Raw genomic sequence first — 22,703 nt, forward strand, 5'->3', positions numbered from 1 at the left:
AATTAACATTATGTCCATTACATCTGCAATAACCGCTGATCAATTTCTAACAAATTTTGTACCACAGTTATTAAAAATCAACGCTTAGAAAAGCTGGCAAATGAAATGCAATAATGCATACCATGTTGCGATAATCAGGAATGTTTCAAATTCGTAATAAGATGGTTCTTTTAAAATTTATTTCAGAAATATAAGTTCAGCACATTATATTTTGGTCTTTTTTTTTTCATTTTGTTGCCTTCCTACAAAGGTTGTGTTATTGCTTCAAATTTTTCCATTTTCATGTGTACACTAACCATCATTGCATCTTTCACCCATCCAACCATCTCGGCAAGTACATGTGAATTCAGTCAGTGAGCTGGATGTACAGAGAGCTCCATTGGCACAAGGGTTGCTGTCACAAGCAGTTCCGGGCATCGGACCTAATAGAAAATAGTCAAAATCAATGATGATGCTGGTAGTGATCTATGATTGGGATACGCTGATAAACCAATACCTGTAGACAACCCTAAAATAATTCACCTATTGCAACATAAAAAACAAAACAAAATAGCATAATGAATAAAAGAAAATCTAAAACAAATTATTTGATTGGTTAGATATTTGAGACAACATACCTGAATAGCACCTTGGATCCAATGACAAAGCTTGACAGATACAATAATATGTATTAGCACTATTCACACACTGTGCATCACTTGGACATGGGTTACTGTAGCAAAGGTTTTCCTCTGAAAGAAAAAAAACAACAATAAAAAACTTTTTAGTTCCAAAAAATAGAAAAAAAAGGATAATTCTGACAACTATCTGATAACGATGGTAAATATTTATTAAGCAATCCATAGTGAATGGATCTGTTTTCTGTCAAGTTACTTTCAGCAGCCACAGAAAAGTGACAATATAGGTGTTGCTTGTAGGTTTTCAATTGGGTATATAGTATTCAAAGATACAAATTGATTTGGTTTGCTTTGAAAAAAGAAATTGTTTGAAAGGTTTGCTTTCTAAAACAATTTATTTGATTGGCTAGTGAAAAAATAATGGTAATAGCTGGGCAAGTCTGCCTGCTTTAATTATAAATGACAAAAACAATAATAATGATGATAATGATAATATGATGATGATGATGATGACGATAATAATGTTGATAATAATGATGATGATAATCATAATAATGATGATAATAGTAACAGTGATTCTGATATTGACAATATTCATGACCAGTAACTGTGATTTGTTCAATGCTTAAATGTAAAGTATATTCACATTGTTTTATACAAATTTCATTGATATGGATTGGGCTTACCTAGTCTACTTTCACACTGTGTTCCAACATATAATACAGGGCAACTGCAAACATACATGTTGATGCTGTTGATACAGGTCGCTCCATTCATACAGGGGCTACTAGAACATTCATTGATCAGATCTAAGAGAAAACAATCAATAATCAATCGGATAAGAATGACAACACTTGAAAACTATCTTGCACCGTCGTAGTATAGACATGTCCATATGGATTGTACTTTTCTAAAGTCCTGCGCAGACTGTCAAATTTTATTTGACAAATACATGTGACACGTTTGATGACATCACATCATGACCATATATAGGCACTTAATGATTTCAGAAGGGCATACAACAATTTTGTCAAAGAAAATTTAATAGTGAGGACAGCACATAATGCTATACTTTACAGGTTGGCTCAGCACATCGTTGTCAATGAAAAAAAGAGGGATGTACATTTTAATAGCAATTTACCATACTATGGGAAAGCATTTAAAAAAAAAGAATTAAAAAGAATTATCAAAATATCAAAAAACAAATACTCCATTACCTGGACTGTCCCTCTCGGTAAATGTTATGGAAAAGCCTGATTCAGTCTTGGTTCGATCGCTTTCGAACCGTGCCCACACAATGTTGTTAGTTGTCAGGAAAGGTGGCGGTAGTTCAAACCCAGAATGATGAATGACACGTGAACCCAGGTCAGACAGGTCGTTGTTGTTTCCAATGTCAAGATGATCGTAGTGCAACTCTGTTGCGAAATTGGTTACTGTGACTAGGATATGCTTGCCCGGTCGTGTGGATATGAACCATAGGCAGTAGTCATTGTCGTAGTAGTTGGCAGGGTAGTTTGGTGATTGCACGGTAAGCATGCCACCATCTGGGATTGTGTAGTTAGCACGGCATTCACCCTCTAAAAATTGGTTTAAAAAAAATTTAATTGTAATTTTTTGCAGTTAATATTTTCAAGACAGATTTTGTTACCTTAAAGTTGTTTACTTCAATTTTCTTTTCTTTTTTTTGAATGAACAAAATATACACATAATGGAATAAACAGTACACTATTAAATCATTATTTAAAAGCATAATTCAACATAAGCAAAGCAAGAAACATACCAATACTGTTATTCCCTACTCTTCTTTTTGATAAATGAACAGAGTTAAATATGTGATCTTTATAAGATCAGAGACTAGATTATATTGTTACGTCTACTTACGAATATCACAATAGGTTCCGCTCCAAGGAATGACACAACTACATGTGTAACCAAAAATGCCATCATTGCACGTCCCGCCATTCGCACAAGGGTTGCTCGCACATTCATTTATATCTGTATAAAAAAAAAACCAAAAATATTATTTTCCTCATACTACATATTTGCGAGTATAGAAATAAATCCATGTATAAGATGGGGCTTCAAATTTTGCAAACAATTTGACCAAATTTGTAGTTTGGGTATAAGTGGTGTCCCTCTAGTCTAGTTATAAGTCTATTCACTAAATTCACAGCAGTTCGTCTGCTATTGAGTAGCTACTGATAACCTAATCATAGTTGTATGTCATCTGATGAGTTTTCGCCTATCACAGACCTTTCTGAAATGTCAATCAAACCTAACAACTGACAGAACAAGGCCAGGAATATACAAGTGTCTCACAAGTACACGTGTCGTCTACAAAAACTTGTGTTTGTGTATGCTTTTACACTGTACCCTAGCAACAATATCTAAGGGGTGGGGCTTAGCAGAGAATGAATAAATTATGCAAATGACTTTGATAAACATACTTGTTTCACAGTTGTTGCCATCAAAACCAGCTGGACATGAACACACATAGTTACTCAATTCATCTTGACAAATGCCTCCATTCATACAAGGATTCGGGAAACAATCGTTCTCATCTGAAATTAAAAGTGATAACGATGGTTTAGCAAAACATATTCAAAGCATTTGTTTTAAATTTCTGTCAATATATTTTGTAAGAATTTATTGTGAATTTTAAGTTGATATTGAACAATTTAAATAAATGAAAATAAAATGGAGGTATACATGTAATAAGAAAGTAACTTTATTGTCCATTTAGTTTTTGCCTTATTTTGAAGTTGACTTTCTTGAGTTGCCTTAACTTCGCTTACTTGCTTTCTAAAATCCATAAGTAACAATAAGTAATAAAATAAAATATATATAATTAATTTAGCAATTACAAAAATATTAAATAACAAAAAACTCTAATAATATTAATATTTATATGTTGCTATTTTTAAAAAATGCCATATTAAATATGACTACATTAATATTTTTAGCTTGTTAAATGTTTGTTAATCTATTATATTGAAGGTGTAGTAGCAAGAGTACTTACTTGTCTGGCAGTTGTCACCCTCCCAGCCAAGTAGACAGACACAAGAATAAGAATTGATGCCATCAGTGCAAAGTCCACCATTCTGACATGGCCCTGAGCTGCATTCATTAATATCTAAAAGAGGAAAAGAAAAATTCCAATTACAATTTGAGATTACAATCAGACAATCACACATGAGAGTGTTTGTATACAGCTATGATGTGATGTCATCATGACCATATTTAGGCATGTCACATGATCTTATCAAATAAAATTTGATAGTCGGGACAGCGCTTTACATATCAATAAGTTATATTTATAAGTTAAATTTATTGCTATTATCCTTATATAGCACTGTCCTTGTATTAAACAAGATACACAAAAATATAAATATATTATTATATTATACATTGTTCTTTTCATAAACTTAATAAAACAGTACCTATTTTACATGCGATTTTATATATGTTATTATGTACAGCATTATTATATACTGTTCTCATTCATAATCATAAACATAATAAACGAAAAAATATATGTACCTGTATATAATTAATTAATATAATCATTAATATACATTATTAACTGTGAACACAAACACAATAAACTAAAGCAGTTGTGAAAAGAACTAAATACATACTTATTTCACAATCATTGCCGTTGAATCCTTCAACACAGACACAGGTGTATGCATTGACCAAATCATAGCAAGTTCCACCGTTGTTACAAGGAGACACCTGGCACTCATCCACATCTGAAAAACACAAGTTGCATCAGTTTATTTCCAGTGCATATCAGCTCATAACTAGTATTTCTTAAAGTGGCATTTCCTATGGTGCAAGCAGTATAGGGTAAGGGACATCTAAGTGCCTGAGTGGGGTCCAAGTGCTGTATGAGGATAAGGGACAAACTCCCTTTTACAGGAAGGATTTTCATCATCATTTTGATGGCTTTTGTTCAGGTAATACCAACAGTGCAAATCATAATGACTTTTCCCTGTTCAAATTTTTTTTTCGGATAAGGTTATAAAATAAATGCTTTAAATATATTATGCTGAATGACTGAAGAACTCAAATCGGTTCAGAAGCAAATAAATAGAAAACACATAGACAGTAGCGTTTCTACATGAAATCATAATAATAAACAAGTTCTAATAATACTGTAATTAAAGTCCATGGAATGACAACTCATTCAATAACCACAGGACATTCCTTACGTAACCACATAGACAGTAATGTTTCTACATGAAATCATAATAATAAACAAGTTCTAATAATACTGTAATTAAAGTCCATGGAATGACAACTCATTCAATAACCACAGGACATTCCTTACGTAACCACATAGACAGTAATGTTTCTACATGAAATCATAATAATAAACAAGTTCTAATAATACTGTAATTAAAGTCCATGGAATGACAACTCATTCAATAACCACAGGACATTCCTTACGTAACCACATAGACAGTAATGTTTCTACATGAAATCATAATAATAAACAAGTTCTAATAATACTGTAATTAAAGTCCATGGAATGACAACTCATTCAATAACCACAGGACATTCCTTACGTAACCACATAGACAGTAATGTTTCTACATGAAATCATAATAATAAACAAGTTCTAATAATACTGTAATTAAAGTCCATGGACACATGTGAGTGTTTGTATACAGCTATGATGTGATGTCATCATGACCATATTTAGGTATGTCACATGTCAAATAAAATTTGATAGTCAGGACAGCGCTTTACATATAAATTAAGTTAAATTTATTGCTATTATCCTTATATAGCACTGTCCTTGTATTAAACAAGATACACAAAAACATAAATATATTATTATATTATACATTGTTCTTTTCATAAACTTAATAAAACAGTACCTATTTTACATGCAATTTTATATATGTTATTATGTACAGCATTATTATATACTGTTCTCATTCATAATCATAAACGTAATAAACGAAAAAATATATGTACCTGTATATAATTAATTAATATAATCATTAATATACATTATTAACTGTGATCACAAACACAATAAACTAAAGCAGTTGTGAAAAGAACTAAATACATACTTATTTCACAATCATTGCCGTTGAATCCTTCAACACAGACACAGGTGTATGCATTCACCAAATCATAGCAAGTACCACCATTGTTACAAGGCGACACCTGGCACTCATCCACATCTGAAAAACACAAGTTGCATCAGTTCATTTCCAGTGCATATCAGCTCATAACCAGTATTTCTTAAAGTGGCATTTCCTATGGTGCAAGCAGTATAGGGTAAGGGACATCTAAGTGCCTGAGTGGGGTCCAAGTGCTGTATGAGGATAAGGGACAAACTCCCTTTTACAGGAAGGATTTTCATCATCATTTTGATGGCTTTTGTTCAGGTAATACCAACAGTGCAAATCATAATGACTTTTCCCTGTTCAAATTTTTTTTTTCGGATAAGGTTATAAAATAAATGCTTTAGATATATTATGCTGAATGACTGAAGAACTCAAATCGGTTCAGAAGCAAATAAAGAGAAAACATATAGACAGTAGCGTTTCTACATGAAATCATAATAATAAACAAGTTCTAATAATACTGTAATCAAAGCCCATGGAATGATAACTCATTCAATAACCACAGGACATCCCTTACGTAACCACATAGACAGTAGCGTTTCTACATTTAATCATAATAATAAACAAGTTCTAATAATACTGTAATCAAAGCCCATGGAATGATAACTCATTCAATAACCACAGGACATCCCTTACGTAACCACATAGACAGTAATGTTTCTACATGAAATCATAATAATAAACAAGTTCTAATAATACTGTAATCAAAGCCCATGGAATGACAACCCATTCAATAACCACAGGACATCCCTTACGTAACCACTTAGACAGTAATGTTTCTACATTTAATCATAATAATAAACAAGTTCTAATAATACTGTAATCAAAGCCCATGGAATGATAACTCATTCAATAACCACAGGACATCCCTTACGTAACCACTTAGACAGTAATGTTTCTACATTTAATCATAATAATAAACAAGTCCTAATAATACTGTTATCAAAGTACATGGAATGATAACTCATTCAATAACCACAGGACATCTACTATGTAAGGCTGTCCAATGGTAATACAAAACATACAAAATAGAGCTGGCTATTCGTGTTTATACTGTAATATGGCCCATAATAATTAAAATGGCCTATAATGATTAATTCATGTGATAAATCACATGCCATGTCATAGGCTTACACAGTAGAATTCATACTTACTTATCTCACAATTTGTCCCTGTCCAACCTGGTAGGCATTGACAAGTATAGAAATTTTCACCTTGGGTACAAGTTCCACCATTCAGACAAGGGAGGCTACCGCATTCATCGATTTCTAATAAGACACAAATTTGTACAGATGAATATAAATTTATTCTGAATTATTTTTTCAACATCTTGTGTGAAGTTGATGCTATGATGTTTGTCCTTGACTTATCACCGACATACTTATAATTTATATTTGATACTAAATTTACACTTTTTTATAGTAATCCATATAATTAAAGTAAATTTATATAGTTAAATGTAATCTTAGTTTTAAAATTTATTTATATTTATGTTTTTATTATATAAAATGACAGCCATAATTTGTGGAAAAATATAAAATAATCATTTAGTAATAATTTCCACTTTCTATTGTACTCATAATACAATAATATTTGTAGATATATGTTTAATTTAATATTTACATTGTACAGAATTTTAGTTTATACAGTATATATTTACTAATATGTAAGGGAAATCACATAATCTTTTATGGTGGTTTGAGAAAAACATATTATATCACAACAACAATTAAAAACCATTTAAATGGTCAATAAAAATCTAGGAATTAAAAACAAACCCCTAAAAATAAAGGATAATCAAGAACAACAAAGGAATCATGTTGTCTAAAAACACACACACACAAACAGTGACTGACACCCCCCAGACAATAACTGATATGTTTCTTTTCAGTTTTACTTTATGAGTCTTTGATAAAAAGCTCAAAAGTCTGGTACTATTTCCTGAATAATTTATAAGACTGGTCATAAATTAATTATAAAACATACAAACAATATACATGTTTACATAGACATACCTATTGTACATAATGGACCAGTCCAACCTGGATGGCATACACATTGGTATTGGTTGGTTTGATCATTGCACATTCCATTAACTCCACACGGGTTACTTACACATTCGTTGATGTCTAAAAAATATAAAAAAATTAATAAAATATGGCTAACTATTTACCAATTTGAACTACTTCACTTCACACCCCTTAAGGTCATTGCAGTAATTCATTGATTCTCTTTTAGTAGTACATATTTATTTGATGACACTACACATTTGTATCGGTGGCACTCACAAACTGTAGTGCCGTAGATTTATACCAAGGTTTAAAAATCACATATTTTTGTTAGACAGAGTAAAGTATGCAGGCCAACGACTGGCGTGTGCAGTTGAGTGCCCAGCTTTACAACTATGTGGTTTGGTTCAATAAAAGTCAACGTTATGTATCTATGTATGGACTGGTGTTGCGTTGGGCATAAGCAAATTTGTCTGCCGACGGTAAAAGGTATGCACTTACTTATCTGACATTCTGGTCCGTCAAAGCCAGCAGCACATTGGCAGATATAGGCATTGGTCCCTTCCATACACTGCCCTCCATTCTGACATGGTGCACTCAAACATTCATATGTTTCTAAAATTTAAGTAATCAAAAGAAAATTTAATAATAAGATATTATAACATTTTTAAAACATCAAAATATTATAATTAATAATTAGCTGTATTAATGTATATTACACATATTCTACCACTTAACACACCAAGTTTAAAGGCCACAAAATGTAATGTTATCTCTGCCAACACTATGAAGTTTCATGTGCCAAATATATATGATTTGCACATAGATGGGCATGATGCGTCACTGTATTAATGTATATTTAATGTATCTCCTGCATAATTAACATACCCTAAATTATACACAATGTAATATTATGTTCCGTACACACTATACAATTTTTATCTGCCAAATGTCTATGATTTGAATATACAGCATGGACATGATGATGTAATATCACAACCATAAAAAAGGGTAAGGGTAAGTTACAGGTATGTCACATACACTGTAAAACTCAATAAGCAAATTCAAATCCCATACCCCATATGTAAAACTATCTCCTCAGTCCCCTCAAAGAACTTAAATAGCAGAAGAATGAGCTGTTCCGCATATTTACATTAAAATTGATGGAACATACGCCCTCCCACGAATGGGGTAAAATTTGACCATTTTACTAAGTGGAGAAACTACAGGAAACAAACGAACCAGTGCGGCGCCTTTATTGCTGTTATTATTTCTATATAGCGCCGCCGCGCGGATGGGGTAAAATTGCTCTCCGTGTACCCACAATGCCTTTGGAACGGATGTTCCACTGTATTGGGAAGCTGCTCTATCTTCTGCTATTTATTATCTTTGGTCCCCTCTATTTCAATTCATGGATCTGCCACTTAGACTTAAAAGTGTGAATATAGCTTATTACTTACCACTTTCACAATGAGTTCCTACAAAGCCCTGGACACATGCACAAGTGTATAGGCCGACGCCGTCGATACAAGTTCCTCCATTCAGACACGGTGTACTTGCGCATTCATCAACATCTAAAGAATTGGGAAAAAAAATGTAATTGACCATTGAATCAGAATTATTATAATCAAGTTTGGTATTAGCATCTTTAAAATGGATTTTGATAAAGGTCATAATTAATACAGTAATGATAATTATATGTTTGACTTATATACCAATAATACAATTGGTTCTCTAAGGGCTTCATGGTCATTGGATCAATTAGGTAAAAAAATAAAAATATACATACTTATCTCACATTGGTTCCCAGTGTATGCTGTGGGGCAGACACAGTTGTAGTAGTTTACAAAATTCTGACAGATTCCTCCATTTATACATGGTGAACTATTGCATTCGTTAACATCTTTAAATAAGAATCGTGAAAAATCAGACATGAATATATGATTGAGAAAGGGCTGACATAACAAAAGTATATACAATGTGTCTCATTTTTAACAATATAATATTTTAATTTCTTGATGCTTACTGATTTTATTAAGTTGTGTACAGTAGTCTTATACAACTTAACCATTACATTGACAAACAATCATGTTAATTCATAATATTATTTTATTACTTCTTATTATTTTAAATCAATGTTATATTATTATAAAAAAAATTAGTAAAAACATATTGCACAGACCACTCCATCCCCAACAGACACCCAAAATCCATCGCCTTCCCCACCCTACCACCAAAATACAACCCAAGCAAATACTTGTTTACTTACCTAAAGTGCAAGTGAAGCCTGTCCATCCTGATGCACAAATGCAACTGAATGTATTTAGGCCATCAACACATGTTCCGCCATTTTCACATGGCATTTGTGAGCAGTCATTCAATTCTTAAAAGAAAAAAAACATTCACAATAAACTATGTATGAGATTATATTTAAGCTCCATTCCAGACCCTATACATAAGCTAGGGGTCATTGATCCAAAGAACCCATAGACGACAAATACAGCTGATTGAACCACCAAATCCCCCAACAAAGTCCCCAAACCAAGCCAACAGGAATACTAATAATATTAATGACACTAGAATTATAAAGTGTACATTTTGGAGCCTCTATGCCCTTGACAAGCAATATTAGTGATCAAAACAAGCTACATAAAAATCCCTAAACACTGATTTTCAGCAAAGCTAGTGACTCCATCTGCTGTTTTGTTCTATTATTTCTTGGCGTAAATGTTTCAACTAATCTCAGCTCAACCATATTTGAAATCACACAAAGCAGACGTGATGTTGTTGGTCTATGAGTGAGTTACTTACCTGGATGAACCGACATAAGCCACTAGGTTAATCCAGGTAAGTATTCACAAAATAGATACTATTATCTCTTACCTTACAACATTTGATAATAAAAAAAAGTAAAGATACTTACGTGTTTGGCAGTTGTCACCGCCCCATTCAGCCAAGCATGAACAATAATACCGGTTCACTTCATCAACACACTGACCCCCATTCAAACATGGGGCACTTGCACATTCATTGATATCTATCAGAGCAGACAAATGTAATGTAATGTAAGTAGACATGCTAAAGTGCAAAGAAGAGAAATAAACTAAAATAATGTAATAATTATATATAATAAACACATGAAGACCAGTCAGTACTAGATCAGTGTTCTCTTCATCCTAACTCTGAAGGTAAACATCAACAAAAGTAATGGTAAAATACTTTAAAAATTTGGGAAAAAAAGGTAGTAAAATGATAATGAAATGCATTATGAATTTATCATTGATTTTTTTTTTTATGACTATTTCGTAGGTTACAGAGTGATGGACACTGAATATAGAATTTAAATCCATACATCCTATCAAATATGCAATTATACAACCATAGAAAAGTGCCTTGCACAAAGCCACAATAAAGAATAGTATCAGATAATGACAGCTTAAATATTTGGTACGTCACATGTATTTGAGAAATGATCTCGACAGGATTCGAAACCCACAACCACCAGAGATATTCACTTACTATTTTCACAGTGAGCTCCAAAGAATCCAGATTGACACTGGCATGTGTAGGAGTTAATGCTGTCAACACACACTCCATTATTCTGGCACGGTAGAGAGGCACATTCATTGGTATCTGCAAATACAATTCAAATTCAGATTAAACAAATGTTTGGAACTTTACACTTTTAAAAAACATTTCTTTCAAATTCATCAGAAAGTATATCACCAATTACAAGACAGAACAATGCTTTATAATATGTCTCTTTTAGGGAGTGGGGCTGTTTTTAGTCACAAAAACCCTGCAGTGGGTGATTTTGAACCCAGAACCCTTAGTTTAAAAGGCAACCATCTTGAACCAAGCTCATTCAGCAGTCCTTGTCAGCAGTCCAGCAATTATAAATCTTAAGAAGCAGTGCTCAACAAATTTTTACTAATTTATTTACACTAACATTTCAACAAAATTGATGTGGGATACTGCCATTGTTTAATTAGCTTCAACAAATTAAAATCAGAAATACTAAAGTGATGAGTAACCTACTTATTCATTAATCAGCCTAAAATAAGAAATACTATAATAATAGAAACATCATCAACTTACTTCCATTACAATTTGTTCCTTCATATCCAGGTGTACACTGGCAAAGGTATTCATTAACACCATCTAGACATGTACCCCCATTAGCACATGGATTACTCGCACATTCAATTATATCTAAGGATAACAGATATTAATGAAAAGTTACAGTTAATTGTGAAATATTTGTATTTGTTTGTATTTCTTTCACCAAGGAAAAGATATCTTAATATATCTTGTTATGGTATGCCCAATCCATATTAGGACATTTAAAAAAAAACATGCCTCCCCTATTAGATACTATTTACCACCGAAGCATGTGTACCCTAACTAATCTCTTGTCACATTCTGTTTTACAGTTGAGTGATGATTGGAGGTCAAGACTGTTGTTGTAAACATGAACAGTTTGAATAGTTTTTAATACCCCATAGTGTTCAGACATGAGCACACCCTCAACACCCAGTGCACCTGGTTTAGATACTTGTCTGGTAATTACTTGGTTCCCAGTCTGCCCCTGAATAAATGCATAATCAAAGATTGTTTAGAAGTTATACTTATACTTACTATCATTACATGTTTGACCTGAGTAACCAGGTACGCAAGAACAGGTGTAGTAGGTGTCAAAGTCATTGCAAGTCGCCCCATTCCGACATGGATTAGGGTTGCAAGCATTCACCTCTGAAAAAGAATACAGCTTGGTTTAAAATCATCAGTTAGCAACATGTCTTCTTTGCTGCCATTTGCTTAATACAGTTCAGAAACTAGCTATATATTTCTCTAGTAGTACACTCCCAAGCCAAACCAGAGGCAGGGTTTGGAAACAACCAGCTACATGAGGCCTTAGTCCATCATAATTAGCTAGAATTTAGACACAGCCAGTTGCATGACTCCTTAGCCTATAAAAGGCAGATAGAATTTAGAAACATATGACTCCCTAGCCCTTAATATAGGTATATCAATATGTAAATGAAAATTCGTTTTTAATGAAATATTGTACATTACATAAAAAGACATTGCTGACATCTTACCAACACTACAAACTTCTCCAGTCCAGCCGGTTGTACAACTGCATGTAAAGTCATTGACTAAATCAATGCAAGTGGCACCATTCAAACAGGGGTTTGTTCCACATTCGTTGATGTCTATGTATAAAACAACCAAAAATGATAGGTAAATTTTCCAAAATACAAGTCAAGCTCAGGAAGGTGGGTTGAAATATCAATTTAAAATTTTAGGTCTTGATTGGCAAACAAACTACTGTCTGGATATATATGAATAAGGAAGGAAGGACTAGTATCGTCCAAAACTCTAGTTTTATTACTGGCTGTTTGTTAGCTTTACATTTTAAATTTTGCTTATCAATTTTGTATCTCTAGTGGGATCAAAAGCTAGTTCATAAGTATATCAATGGCAATGATGGGAAACTGCAAGAAAAAATAATAGGAAATTTCATTCTCTCCCATGCAAAGTTCAGAACAATACTACTCCATGAAGCACTCATATGTAAGATAAAGGTTGTATAAATACAGATTTTGAGTGTGTAAAGAACCATAACTTTTGGGTAAGAGCATTATATATACGCTCACATTGTTTTTCTTATTTATTTTTATATTTATGAAATTATTTGATTTAAGTTTGCCATACTAGTTTGACATCTGTCGGAGGTCCAGCCTGGCATGCATACGCACTGGAATTGTCCAATCAAATTCCGGCAAGTTCCACCATTGTTGCAAGGATTGCTACCACATTCATTATAATCTGCGAAATAATACAGTGCATAGATGTTATCAGTGCTTTCTTGAAAAAGCATATTAGAAATTTTAGAAAATGGGCTGAAAATGTAATGGAACTTGTAAACAGGACTTTGGTACTCAATGACAATTTAACTACAGTTTTCTTAATAGGTCTGAGAAACAATGATAAATCTTAAAGTAGAATATCAATGATAACATATATAAAATATTTATTAAACTTAATTAGAGCACCTCAAAATTGACCTTAGATGTTTTTAATGTCATTCGTATTTTTTTCATGTGGAACATTTTTGTAACGCACCAGTAAATTATATATATTTACATATTATAATAACATATAATATCTTATATCTCATATATGTTTACCACCAGCCTCCTTCTGGTAGGAGAAAAGAGAGGAGAAAAAAAAATTAAAATAACAAAAAATAAATAAAATAAAATAAAATAGAAAAAAATTATACCATTTATATTGCACTATGATTTTCACTAACAGAAACCTTTTCTCAGTCTGTATATAACATTATAAGCTGTCGACATACCTTCTTGGCAATTTGTTCCTGTGTATGCTGAGGGGCAGTCGCAGACATAATAACCAACATTGTTATTACATGTTCCACCATTCGAGCATGGTGAACTGGTACATGGATCTATGACTATAAAGGAAAATCATATTAAATTTTATTTTTTGATCTGATAAATTATGTATTGTATGTAATACAATACTGGTATATTTGAGTACTAATGCATCTAAATACAGTTTCATTCAGTCTATGATAATTATTTTATAAGCAGAAAATATAAGATATAGATAAACGAACTCATAAACCAAGTATAGCAACATCTGTCTATCTTCTCCCATCTATTTGTGATATTTTTCAAACATTGAAAAGCCTACAATTCTGGTTTCTGGCTGTCTTCTGGGAAAAAGACTATAAATCATAGGCCCATGGGTGTACACAATTCGCTGTCAAGATGAGGAGGGAGGGGGTTACCCCTGGTGTACTGGTCCATACAGCACCTACTGTGGACAGACAAGAGTACCTGTTATTGGTTCACTCGGTAGCTCCGACACAAGGATACCCTTTAGGCAATTGCCCTTAGGGGGAGAAGGGAGTTACTGTACACATGCCACTCCACACTCCATCACTCTCAGGCTTTGGCAAAAAGCACTGTATAACTACAGTAAATTACATTACAAGTGACTTACATAATTGACAATTGATTCCAGTATACTCTGGCCGACAAGTACATGTGTATCTATTCACGAAGTTGTTACAGGCACCGTTGTTCAGACATGGATTGCTGGCACATTCATCAATGTCTGTACAAATAATGTATTATGATTACTTGAAAACTCAATGTTATAAACTGGCTTCTATCCATCATTAGGTCAAGTTATATTAGAATTGTAGTAATTAATCAATTATTTATATATCATGGTATTTTTACTTCTGAAAAACATCAAAATATATAACATAAATTTCATTGCATTATTAAAAAAATTTTTTACAAAATAGCTTATTGAAAATATAATCATCATTAAAATATCGCAAGCAGCACATAAAAAGCACTTTATATAGACGTAATTAACTAGGTGCGGGAAATTGTATTCTTTTGTAAATCAAATTCTGAAAGGAGATTTTGCATATACTGGATGTATTCCTTAAATAGATCAATACAAACATATTTATAAATTAATAAGAACATGTCATTTATTCCATTATTTAATTACCTGTAGCACAGTTTAATCCTTCCCAACCGGGTGAACAGTTACAGTAATACATATTTACACCATCTATACACGTACCCCCATTCAGACATGGTGAACTCAGACATTCGTTCGTCTCTGCAATGGAGGTAAAATAAGCATGAATGAAGTCATTAATAAGGTAAATCAGTAGAAAGAAAATATCAACTGAGATGATTTTGCAGAGCATATTGACTAGATCGTTAATCAGTGGCATATCTAGGGAAGGTGTGGAGACAGACGTCCACGTGCCCCCCCCCCCCCCCCCCCCCCCCCCCAACCCCCCCCCCACCACCCACCTCAAAAAAAAAAGTTTGCACCACCAGTTTCCCCCACTGGTAAAATTTGATGAACGGCAAAAATAGAATGAATTGACATGAACTTCCAAAAAACACAAGCATGAGAAAAAAAGGTGACAAAACACACATTTATCCCAGGTTTGCCAGGAACATAATTCATTAAGAATGCAAAGATGTTTACTTACGAGTTCCACAATTCACACCTTCAAATCCACCAAAGCAATCGCAGCGGTAGCCATTTTGTTCATTGATGCAGGTCCCAAATAAGCAAGGATTACTAGCACATTCATCTACATCTGAAAGAAATAAACAGAAATGTGTAATAAATATTAAGTATTAATATTATGTTGATATTATGTGTGAATCATAATGCTGAATGTATGGATGCTGTAAGTTAAATTGGAGTGAGCAAGCCAAGATTACCAAACTCACGGCTTCACTTTTTGAGAAGACTTTAATTTGTTAATGTAGATAACACTTTTCTTGGTATGTTCTGTAAATCATTTGTAGAGAGTGTCACTATTTTTTATTGTATTATATGGTTTAGTGGTTTAAGAAAGACAGACTATATTAAGATTCAAAGTGTACTAAATCAGGCTCGAAAATTTACTGATAAAGACATCTCGCTTGAGGATGTATGCTGCCAAAGAATTTATAAGAAAACCATCGCAATATTAGAAGATAGAAACCACCCACTTTTTAATGAATTTAAATAACTATACTCAAGAAAGTGATTACGATCTGCTAATTGCTGTACCTCAAGATTTCTCAACCCATACATACCTTTTGCAAAAAGATATTACAACTCAAATGCCTAAATATGCTTATCACTTCTCTCTTTTAACTGTATTTACTCACTGTATATACATAGGCCATATCTTTTTTCCACATTTATTTTGGTTACATTTTGCTTTTCTTGTTTTATTTTCGATGTTTGTATATATTTTTCTGTATGTATTGAAATGCTTACACCCAAACAGAATTTCTGTATTTTGGGCAATAAAATAATCTTGAATCTTGAATCTTGATGGATTGTTGATCAGAAAATGATAAAAGAACATCATATAGTGCCACTGTAAGCAGCACTAGATGATCTATGACTCAGTCACTATCACTGGAGTACAAACAAACAAGCTTTTATTTAATTACCTGTGTCACATATTATGCCAAACCATCCTTCAGGGCAAACACAGGTGAACTGGTTAGCTCCATTATGACATTGTCCTCCACTTAAACACGGAGAGCTGCTGCACTCATTCACATCTGAAAAATAACATTGAAATACTTTGCCAAACTCTTACCAAGATTTTGAGCACAGCTAAAGAGCCCTGTCCAGATTATCAAATTTTCTTTTTCGCCATATAAAGCAAAAGTGTGAAATTAAATTGAACAGTTTCTTACCTATTTCACAATTTGTTCCCATCCAGCCACCTGAGCATGTGCAGTAGTACGCTAACACAATGTCAACACAAACGCCATTCACACACGGATTACTTGAACACTCATTGGTCGCTAGTAATGGCAGAGGAAAAGGAGATAATTAACATTGACAAAATATGTATGAAACAAGGTAATTAATTAATTAAAAATATATATAGCGATAGACATAAATTTAGATGATGCATTTTTCAGAAAAAACAATGAGCTTTCAATTGCAGGACGACGGTAGTACGTAGATCATAATGACGTCCCTAAAAGTCATCTGCGCATGTGGGAACGTTAAGTGGATTCTAGAACGCAATTTGGCCAAATCTACCTATGCAGAGTAGTGCGCCCGGTCACGCATGAGTGACTTCGTTCTAGCATTGTGTCATCGTGCAAATCGAAAGCTCCCTTTTATGTCCTCATCAGGTTTTGAACCCAAGACCCTTAGATTACTGTTAAAGGTGCTATACCAACTGAGCTAGAAGGTGAGCTTATATTCTCCATTGGATCTAACCATAAGAGAACACATTTTTTTCTCAATTATTTCATGGCACTATTTTACTAACATAAACTTTATGATTTTATTGATTCTATTTTTGTATCACAAACCAGACTCTATATCGTAAAACAAAGATGATATGTGAAACTTACGTAATTCACAGCGTATCCCTTCAAAGCCATTGGCACATTGGCAGGAATAGGAGTTGACGCCATCTGTACACTGGGCACCATTCAGACAGGGAGAGCTTATGCATTCGTTGATATCTAGAGGTAACACACACAGACAAATCTCATGTAAGGTGACATAGGTTTGTGCTAAATACTGAGTTACTACATACACAATTATTTATATTTAAAACTATTACGACAACCCTGGGTATTGCGCACTTTTTGTAATTAAGTCTTCTATCATTTCAAGAATTTATGAGGAAGTCTATATATAGTTTCTCACAAAGGATTTAGAGAAGTGAAAAGTACAAGTAAATGTATTGTGAACAGGACAATTATGTTGATGGTAAAATGAAACTATATCATTATTTACTTTTAATACACAGAATAATACGTAAGAGTGTAAGATATATGTACATTCTATGTTGCCTAACGTCATAATAATTTTATTGTCTAGCTCCAGCGTTACTTAGAGTAAAGCAGATAAAATAGAAAAATGGGATGCTTGACTGAGGACCTGCCAACAAGAGGCAGAGCACCATATGTTTTATATAAATCACAAATCAATTAATTCATTAGAAAAATTATCAAAATATTTATTCTGAAATTAATATTTGCTGGTTATAATTAATAAGTATATTGAAGACTGTCAAACAACATTTATCAATGATAATTAATCTATTTATTTGCAGGTGATAATTATAAAGTTGGATAAATGGTGAGCATAATACTTACTTAGTTCACACCTGCTGCCTGTGTATCCAGGTAAACATGTGCAGGCAAATGAATTTGGGTCATTAGAGCAGGTTCCACCATTCACACATGGAAAACTTGCACACTCATTAATGTCTATTGAGAAATAATTGAAAGAATTATAATTATAATTTTATTTATTAAAATATGAATAGTTGTAGTTTCTTTTTGTTTATTCTTATTTTTTTGTTAGGCAGCTGCTATTGTCACAGCAGTATATAACCAGTTCTTAATTCTTATTTATTAAATGTTATTCAACATTATCATCTGTCACTTTTTTAATGATGTTTTAACTGTCTCCACCGCAATTTTGTATCAGTGTAACAGTAGCTCATGAATATATGAAGAATCAAATACTGCTTCATTTACATAATATAATTAACAAAATATCAACTGGTTTTACCATTTCTCTGTTGTAGATAAAACATTTCAATTTTGTAGTATGAAATAAAGAACTAATTGATGTATATCTTATTGATAATTGATGGCAAAAACAAACCAAAAAATTTAATTGATGAAAAATGCAAACAGTATAAAATAATATATAAAATATATAAAGTAATTTTATAGAAATGAAATAAAGAAGAATAACAGTATTAGCATAAGAAATATGCAAATTGATATTACAAATATCATACTCAATATTCATTACCGGTGCTGGGAATTTGTATATATATGGTTATCACACCTGTATTTCAATGTTAGCAGAAGCAATAAATAATGAAATCATCTTTAAAAAATAGCTACTAGCTGGTTAGTTAATGTAAAGCTCGGTCAAAATTTTATTTGACAAAATACATGTGATATACCTAAATATGGTCATGATGACATCACATCATGGCCATATATAGGCACATCATGACTATTTATGGGCATACAACAGTTTTTTGTCAAAAAAAAATTTGATAGTCTGGACAAAGCTTTAGACAGCAAACAGCAAATAGTTAGTGTTTGTGAATTTCCTTTAGTTTTATCAATCGTGCTGTGGATAAAACATGGATGATAATGACAGTATCTGCATATCCACCTAAAATTCAGAGATGGTAGCAAAGTATACAGTAGTGGAGTGTTAGTATAGAAATATTGATACACAGTTATCTTTAAAGCAAAATGGTTACGGTTAGTAATTTTAGTCAAAAGATAAATTATTAGTGATCAGCTGAAAGAAACAATGTGCTATAGCTCAAGTTAGTATTAGATTCCTTAAACAATAACAAACTTCATTTTGAGAAAACATTTTTCCCATCCTGGTTTTTTTTTTTTTTTTTGTTATTTTGGAACTAAAGATGATTATTTTTAACCAGTTTGTTCTTAAAAGTGTATTACCCTACTACTCTACATAAACTCTAGGACCTTAAAGTAAAAATCGGACATGATTAAGTAATGTTTGTTAGTCTCATAGACTAAATCAACAGGTGTGTGGCAGGGACAGTATTATAGTATACCGGTAGTTACTAATGCATGATATTAAGATAAGAAATCACTATAGGCCTATTATATTTATTTTAGTAGATGATAATGTTTATAGGCCCACCTGTATACTGAGGTAGTGTATAGGCCCACCTATACACTATCTCAGTATAAAGGTTCATGAGCCTTTATGTGGGGAAATTGACTAACATATTTCTGACATCCTATTTGGAAAGATTATTACCCAATACATACTACAGTAAATATTAAATATTAAACATAACAGACCATGACACACAATGTGGTATTTGGACTCCAAAATTTGATAGATGACTAAAATTTGTTGGATAAAGTTGTGAATTCATGATAGAAAAAATCCTTACAGTGTTAGATTAAAATACCAAAAACAGAAATTAATACAGAATGTTAGTCAACCATATTTTTTTTTTCAAAGTAATCCCTTATTATATTATGCTGATGTGAATGCAGAAGTTATGAAGAAAACACTGGAAATAAAGCAGATGATGTTAATATATTAATATTCATTAGGAACAGGTCCTCTGATTCCAATGATGGAAGCTGTCGGCACACCCTTACCCGTTTCACAAAATGTGCCTGTGTAACCACCTATACAGGTACAAGTGTATGAGTTGACGTGGTCATTACAGGTGGCTCCATTTTGACAAGGACCGCTACTGCATTCATTATTATCTAAAGGAACAATAGGTCAGTTGTCTTATTAAATTACAATTGCATTTTGCATGTGACAAAAGATGGTAAATCTATCTTCTCTTATATAAGCATAGAGGCTATTATATTGCTGTCTATCTTCTATAATGAATTAATTTTTGGATTTATATACCACAGTGAAATAAATATGATCTCAAAGCCTTTAAAAAATTAAAATAAAGGTCAACTTATGAAAAAATGTAGGTCTAACAAATCCTAAAAATTGAAACCAATTATAACCAATCTATATATGATACAGTACTTGCAAAAGCGGAAAGTACTAATAACTTTCATTTCATTCTAAGAAATATTACAGTTGGTATTCAGCACCTATGTGTTATCACTTTCTTCTTGATAAGTATATAATTTCTATAATAATTTATATGTTATATATTAATATACATAGAATTATAACCTCTTGGAAAATCCCATAATACATAGGTGGGATTCAATCTTACAAATGAATTTAATATTAATATCATGTATTCAATTTAGATATTGATTGTTATGTTTCTAATTATTCCTAGTATCAAACTATGTGATTGATTAAAATATAAACCTGTACAGTATATCTAAAACCTCCTGAGAAAAAACACTGTATTTACCAATTTCACATTTACTGCCTGAAAACCCTGACAAGCAGTTACAAGTATATAAAGCTAGAAAATTGTTACATGTTGCACCATTGAAGCACGGAAAACTTGCACACTCATCAATATCTATCACAAACAAAAGCAGGATGGGTAGGAAAAAGAAAATAAAAAAATTAACAACATCATGCATAAAATACACTACAGAAACATTGTGAATTAGCGCCTCTCAACTGATCATCGAGCCCCCCACCATTCAAATTCGCGCCCCCGATCAGCACCGCCATTTCAAGACTAGATGCACCACTGTTGTCAAATCCAATACACGACAAGTAGTTTCAGCCCACTTTTCACATTTGAAGGCTACTATCTATGTAGTGTTTTATACTTGGTATAAACAACCAAATTATGTACATTAACACTACAGCAACAATTGCTACACTATTATTATAAATAAATTCTTTCATTCATGCATTTATACATTCACTAAATTTTACTCATTATTATACATTCACTTGATTACATTACATCAAATTATATTAATATGAAATGTACATTTTGTCATTTATGATTAATTTAAACTAACAAAAGGAACATTATAAAATAAGGCAAAACAAATGGAAAGGACACCAAAAGACTTATGCAAAATCGAGGGGCTGGGTAAAAAAAGGGGGAAATATTAAGTCAAACAAAATCTAATACGTTATTACCTATATCACATTGGGTACCAGTCCAACCAGCCTCACAAATACAGCTAAAGGAGCCAATGTTGTCAACACACAGTCCATTGACACAAGGGGTGCTCAGGCATTCATTGATTTCTGGGAATAGACAAAAACCAAGTTTAAGGAAAAGATTACATATGGCAGTAACATATCCACAAATTTAAGAGAATACAGGTGCTCCAAGAGAGAATTTTACAGATGCAGGTTCCAGACCAACAAGGTTGGGACTGCAGTAAATTATTATGGTTATATGGCACCTTTTAATTTCTTTATTTTTTCCTTTTATTATTTTCTCTAGCTCGCCTCCTTGAATCTACTTCTGAATGAAGTAATTGGTTTAATAGTTAAATCGTTGGAATTCCATTTGACAAATAGTTAAGGGGTAAGATGTAGAGAATTATCTGCGTAAAAAACCAATGATGTGGCCAAATCATTGAGACACATAAAAGCATTTTAAAAAAAAAGTAGAAACTCATGCTTTTCAAATACATGACCTTCTGTTAAACCCTTTGCTTAAGAAAAGGTGATGAAATTTTGCTATTCTTTATATTTTTGCAATGAGCTGGATCGCAACAGTTGTATTTGTAACATGTTAACACAAGCAATACAAAATAGATTTGTAATGAACAAACTGTTCATTTTTCAATGCTCTCAGTCAGGTCTTCACAGACACACTTAAGCTGTCTGTGTGATGAATTTAGCTATTGATCAGCAGTAGGCCTAGATCCAGTAATTCAAAATAGAGGAAGGGAGGGGAG

At 32.5% G+C, this 22,703-nt stretch overlaps 1 protein-coding gene across 4 annotated transcripts in view; it reads right to left on the minus strand.

Annotated features, from left to right (window-relative positions):
* Window positions 1–22,703, minus strand: part of LOC117103511 (neurogenic locus Notch protein-like) — a 43,008-nt gene that overhangs the window by 7,052 nt on the left and 13,253 nt on the right. For 3 of the 4 annotated variants that reach the window (XM_033244075.1, XM_033244074.1, XM_033244073.1), the window contains exons 9-39: window positions 21,931–22,041; window positions 21,236–21,349; window positions 20,499–20,612; window positions 18,474–18,587; window positions 17,721–17,834; window positions 17,046–17,156; window positions 16,794–16,907; window positions 15,830–15,940; window positions 15,331–15,444; window positions 14,806–14,919; window positions 14,138–14,251; window positions 13,489–13,602; window positions 12,873–12,986; window positions 12,409–12,522; window positions 11,869–11,982; window positions 11,290–11,403; window positions 10,694–10,807; window positions 10,040–10,153; window positions 9,560–9,673; window positions 9,231–9,344; window positions 8,272–8,385; window positions 7,777–7,890; window positions 6,916–7,029; window positions 5,702–5,815; window positions 3,637–3,750; window positions 3,065–3,178; window positions 2,499–2,612; window positions 1,835–2,194; window positions 1,304–1,426; window positions 618–731; window positions 297–422 (exon numbers count right to left, since the gene is read on the minus strand). In XM_033244075.1, coding sequence (XP_033099966.1) covers window positions 297–422; window positions 618–731; window positions 1,304–1,426; window positions 1,835–2,194; window positions 2,499–2,612; window positions 3,065–3,178; window positions 3,637–3,750; window positions 5,702–5,815; window positions 6,916–7,029; window positions 7,777–7,890; window positions 8,272–8,385; window positions 9,231–9,344; window positions 9,560–9,673; window positions 10,040–10,153; window positions 10,694–10,807; window positions 11,290–11,403; window positions 11,869–11,982; window positions 12,409–12,522; window positions 12,873–12,986; window positions 13,489–13,602; window positions 14,138–14,251; window positions 14,806–14,919; window positions 15,331–15,444; window positions 15,830–15,940; window positions 16,794–16,907; window positions 17,046–17,156; window positions 17,721–17,834; window positions 18,474–18,587; window positions 20,499–20,612; window positions 21,236–21,349; window positions 21,931–22,041 — 3,792 coding nt within the window. The remainder of the gene's footprint in view (window positions 1–296; window positions 423–617; window positions 732–1,303; window positions 1,427–1,834; window positions 2,195–2,498; window positions 2,613–3,064; window positions 3,179–3,636; window positions 3,751–5,701; window positions 5,816–6,915; window positions 7,030–7,776; window positions 7,891–8,271; window positions 8,386–9,230; window positions 9,345–9,559; window positions 9,674–10,039; window positions 10,154–10,693; window positions 10,808–11,289; window positions 11,404–11,868; window positions 11,983–12,408; window positions 12,523–12,872; window positions 12,987–13,488; window positions 13,603–14,137; window positions 14,252–14,805; window positions 14,920–15,330; window positions 15,445–15,829; window positions 15,941–16,793; window positions 16,908–17,045; window positions 17,157–17,720; window positions 17,835–18,473; window positions 18,588–20,498; window positions 20,613–21,235; window positions 21,350–21,930; window positions 22,042–22,703) is intronic. The other variant, XM_033244076.1, reaches the window with a different exon arrangement.

This window comes from Anneissia japonica, unplaced genomic scaffold (assembly GCF_011630105.1).
Source record: "Anneissia japonica isolate Jap-2015-1 unplaced genomic scaffold, ASM1163010v1 scaffold288005_len623695_cov211, whole genome shotgun sequence".
NCBI lineage: Eukaryota > Metazoa > Echinodermata > Crinoidea > Comatulida > Comatulidae > Anneissia > Anneissia japonica.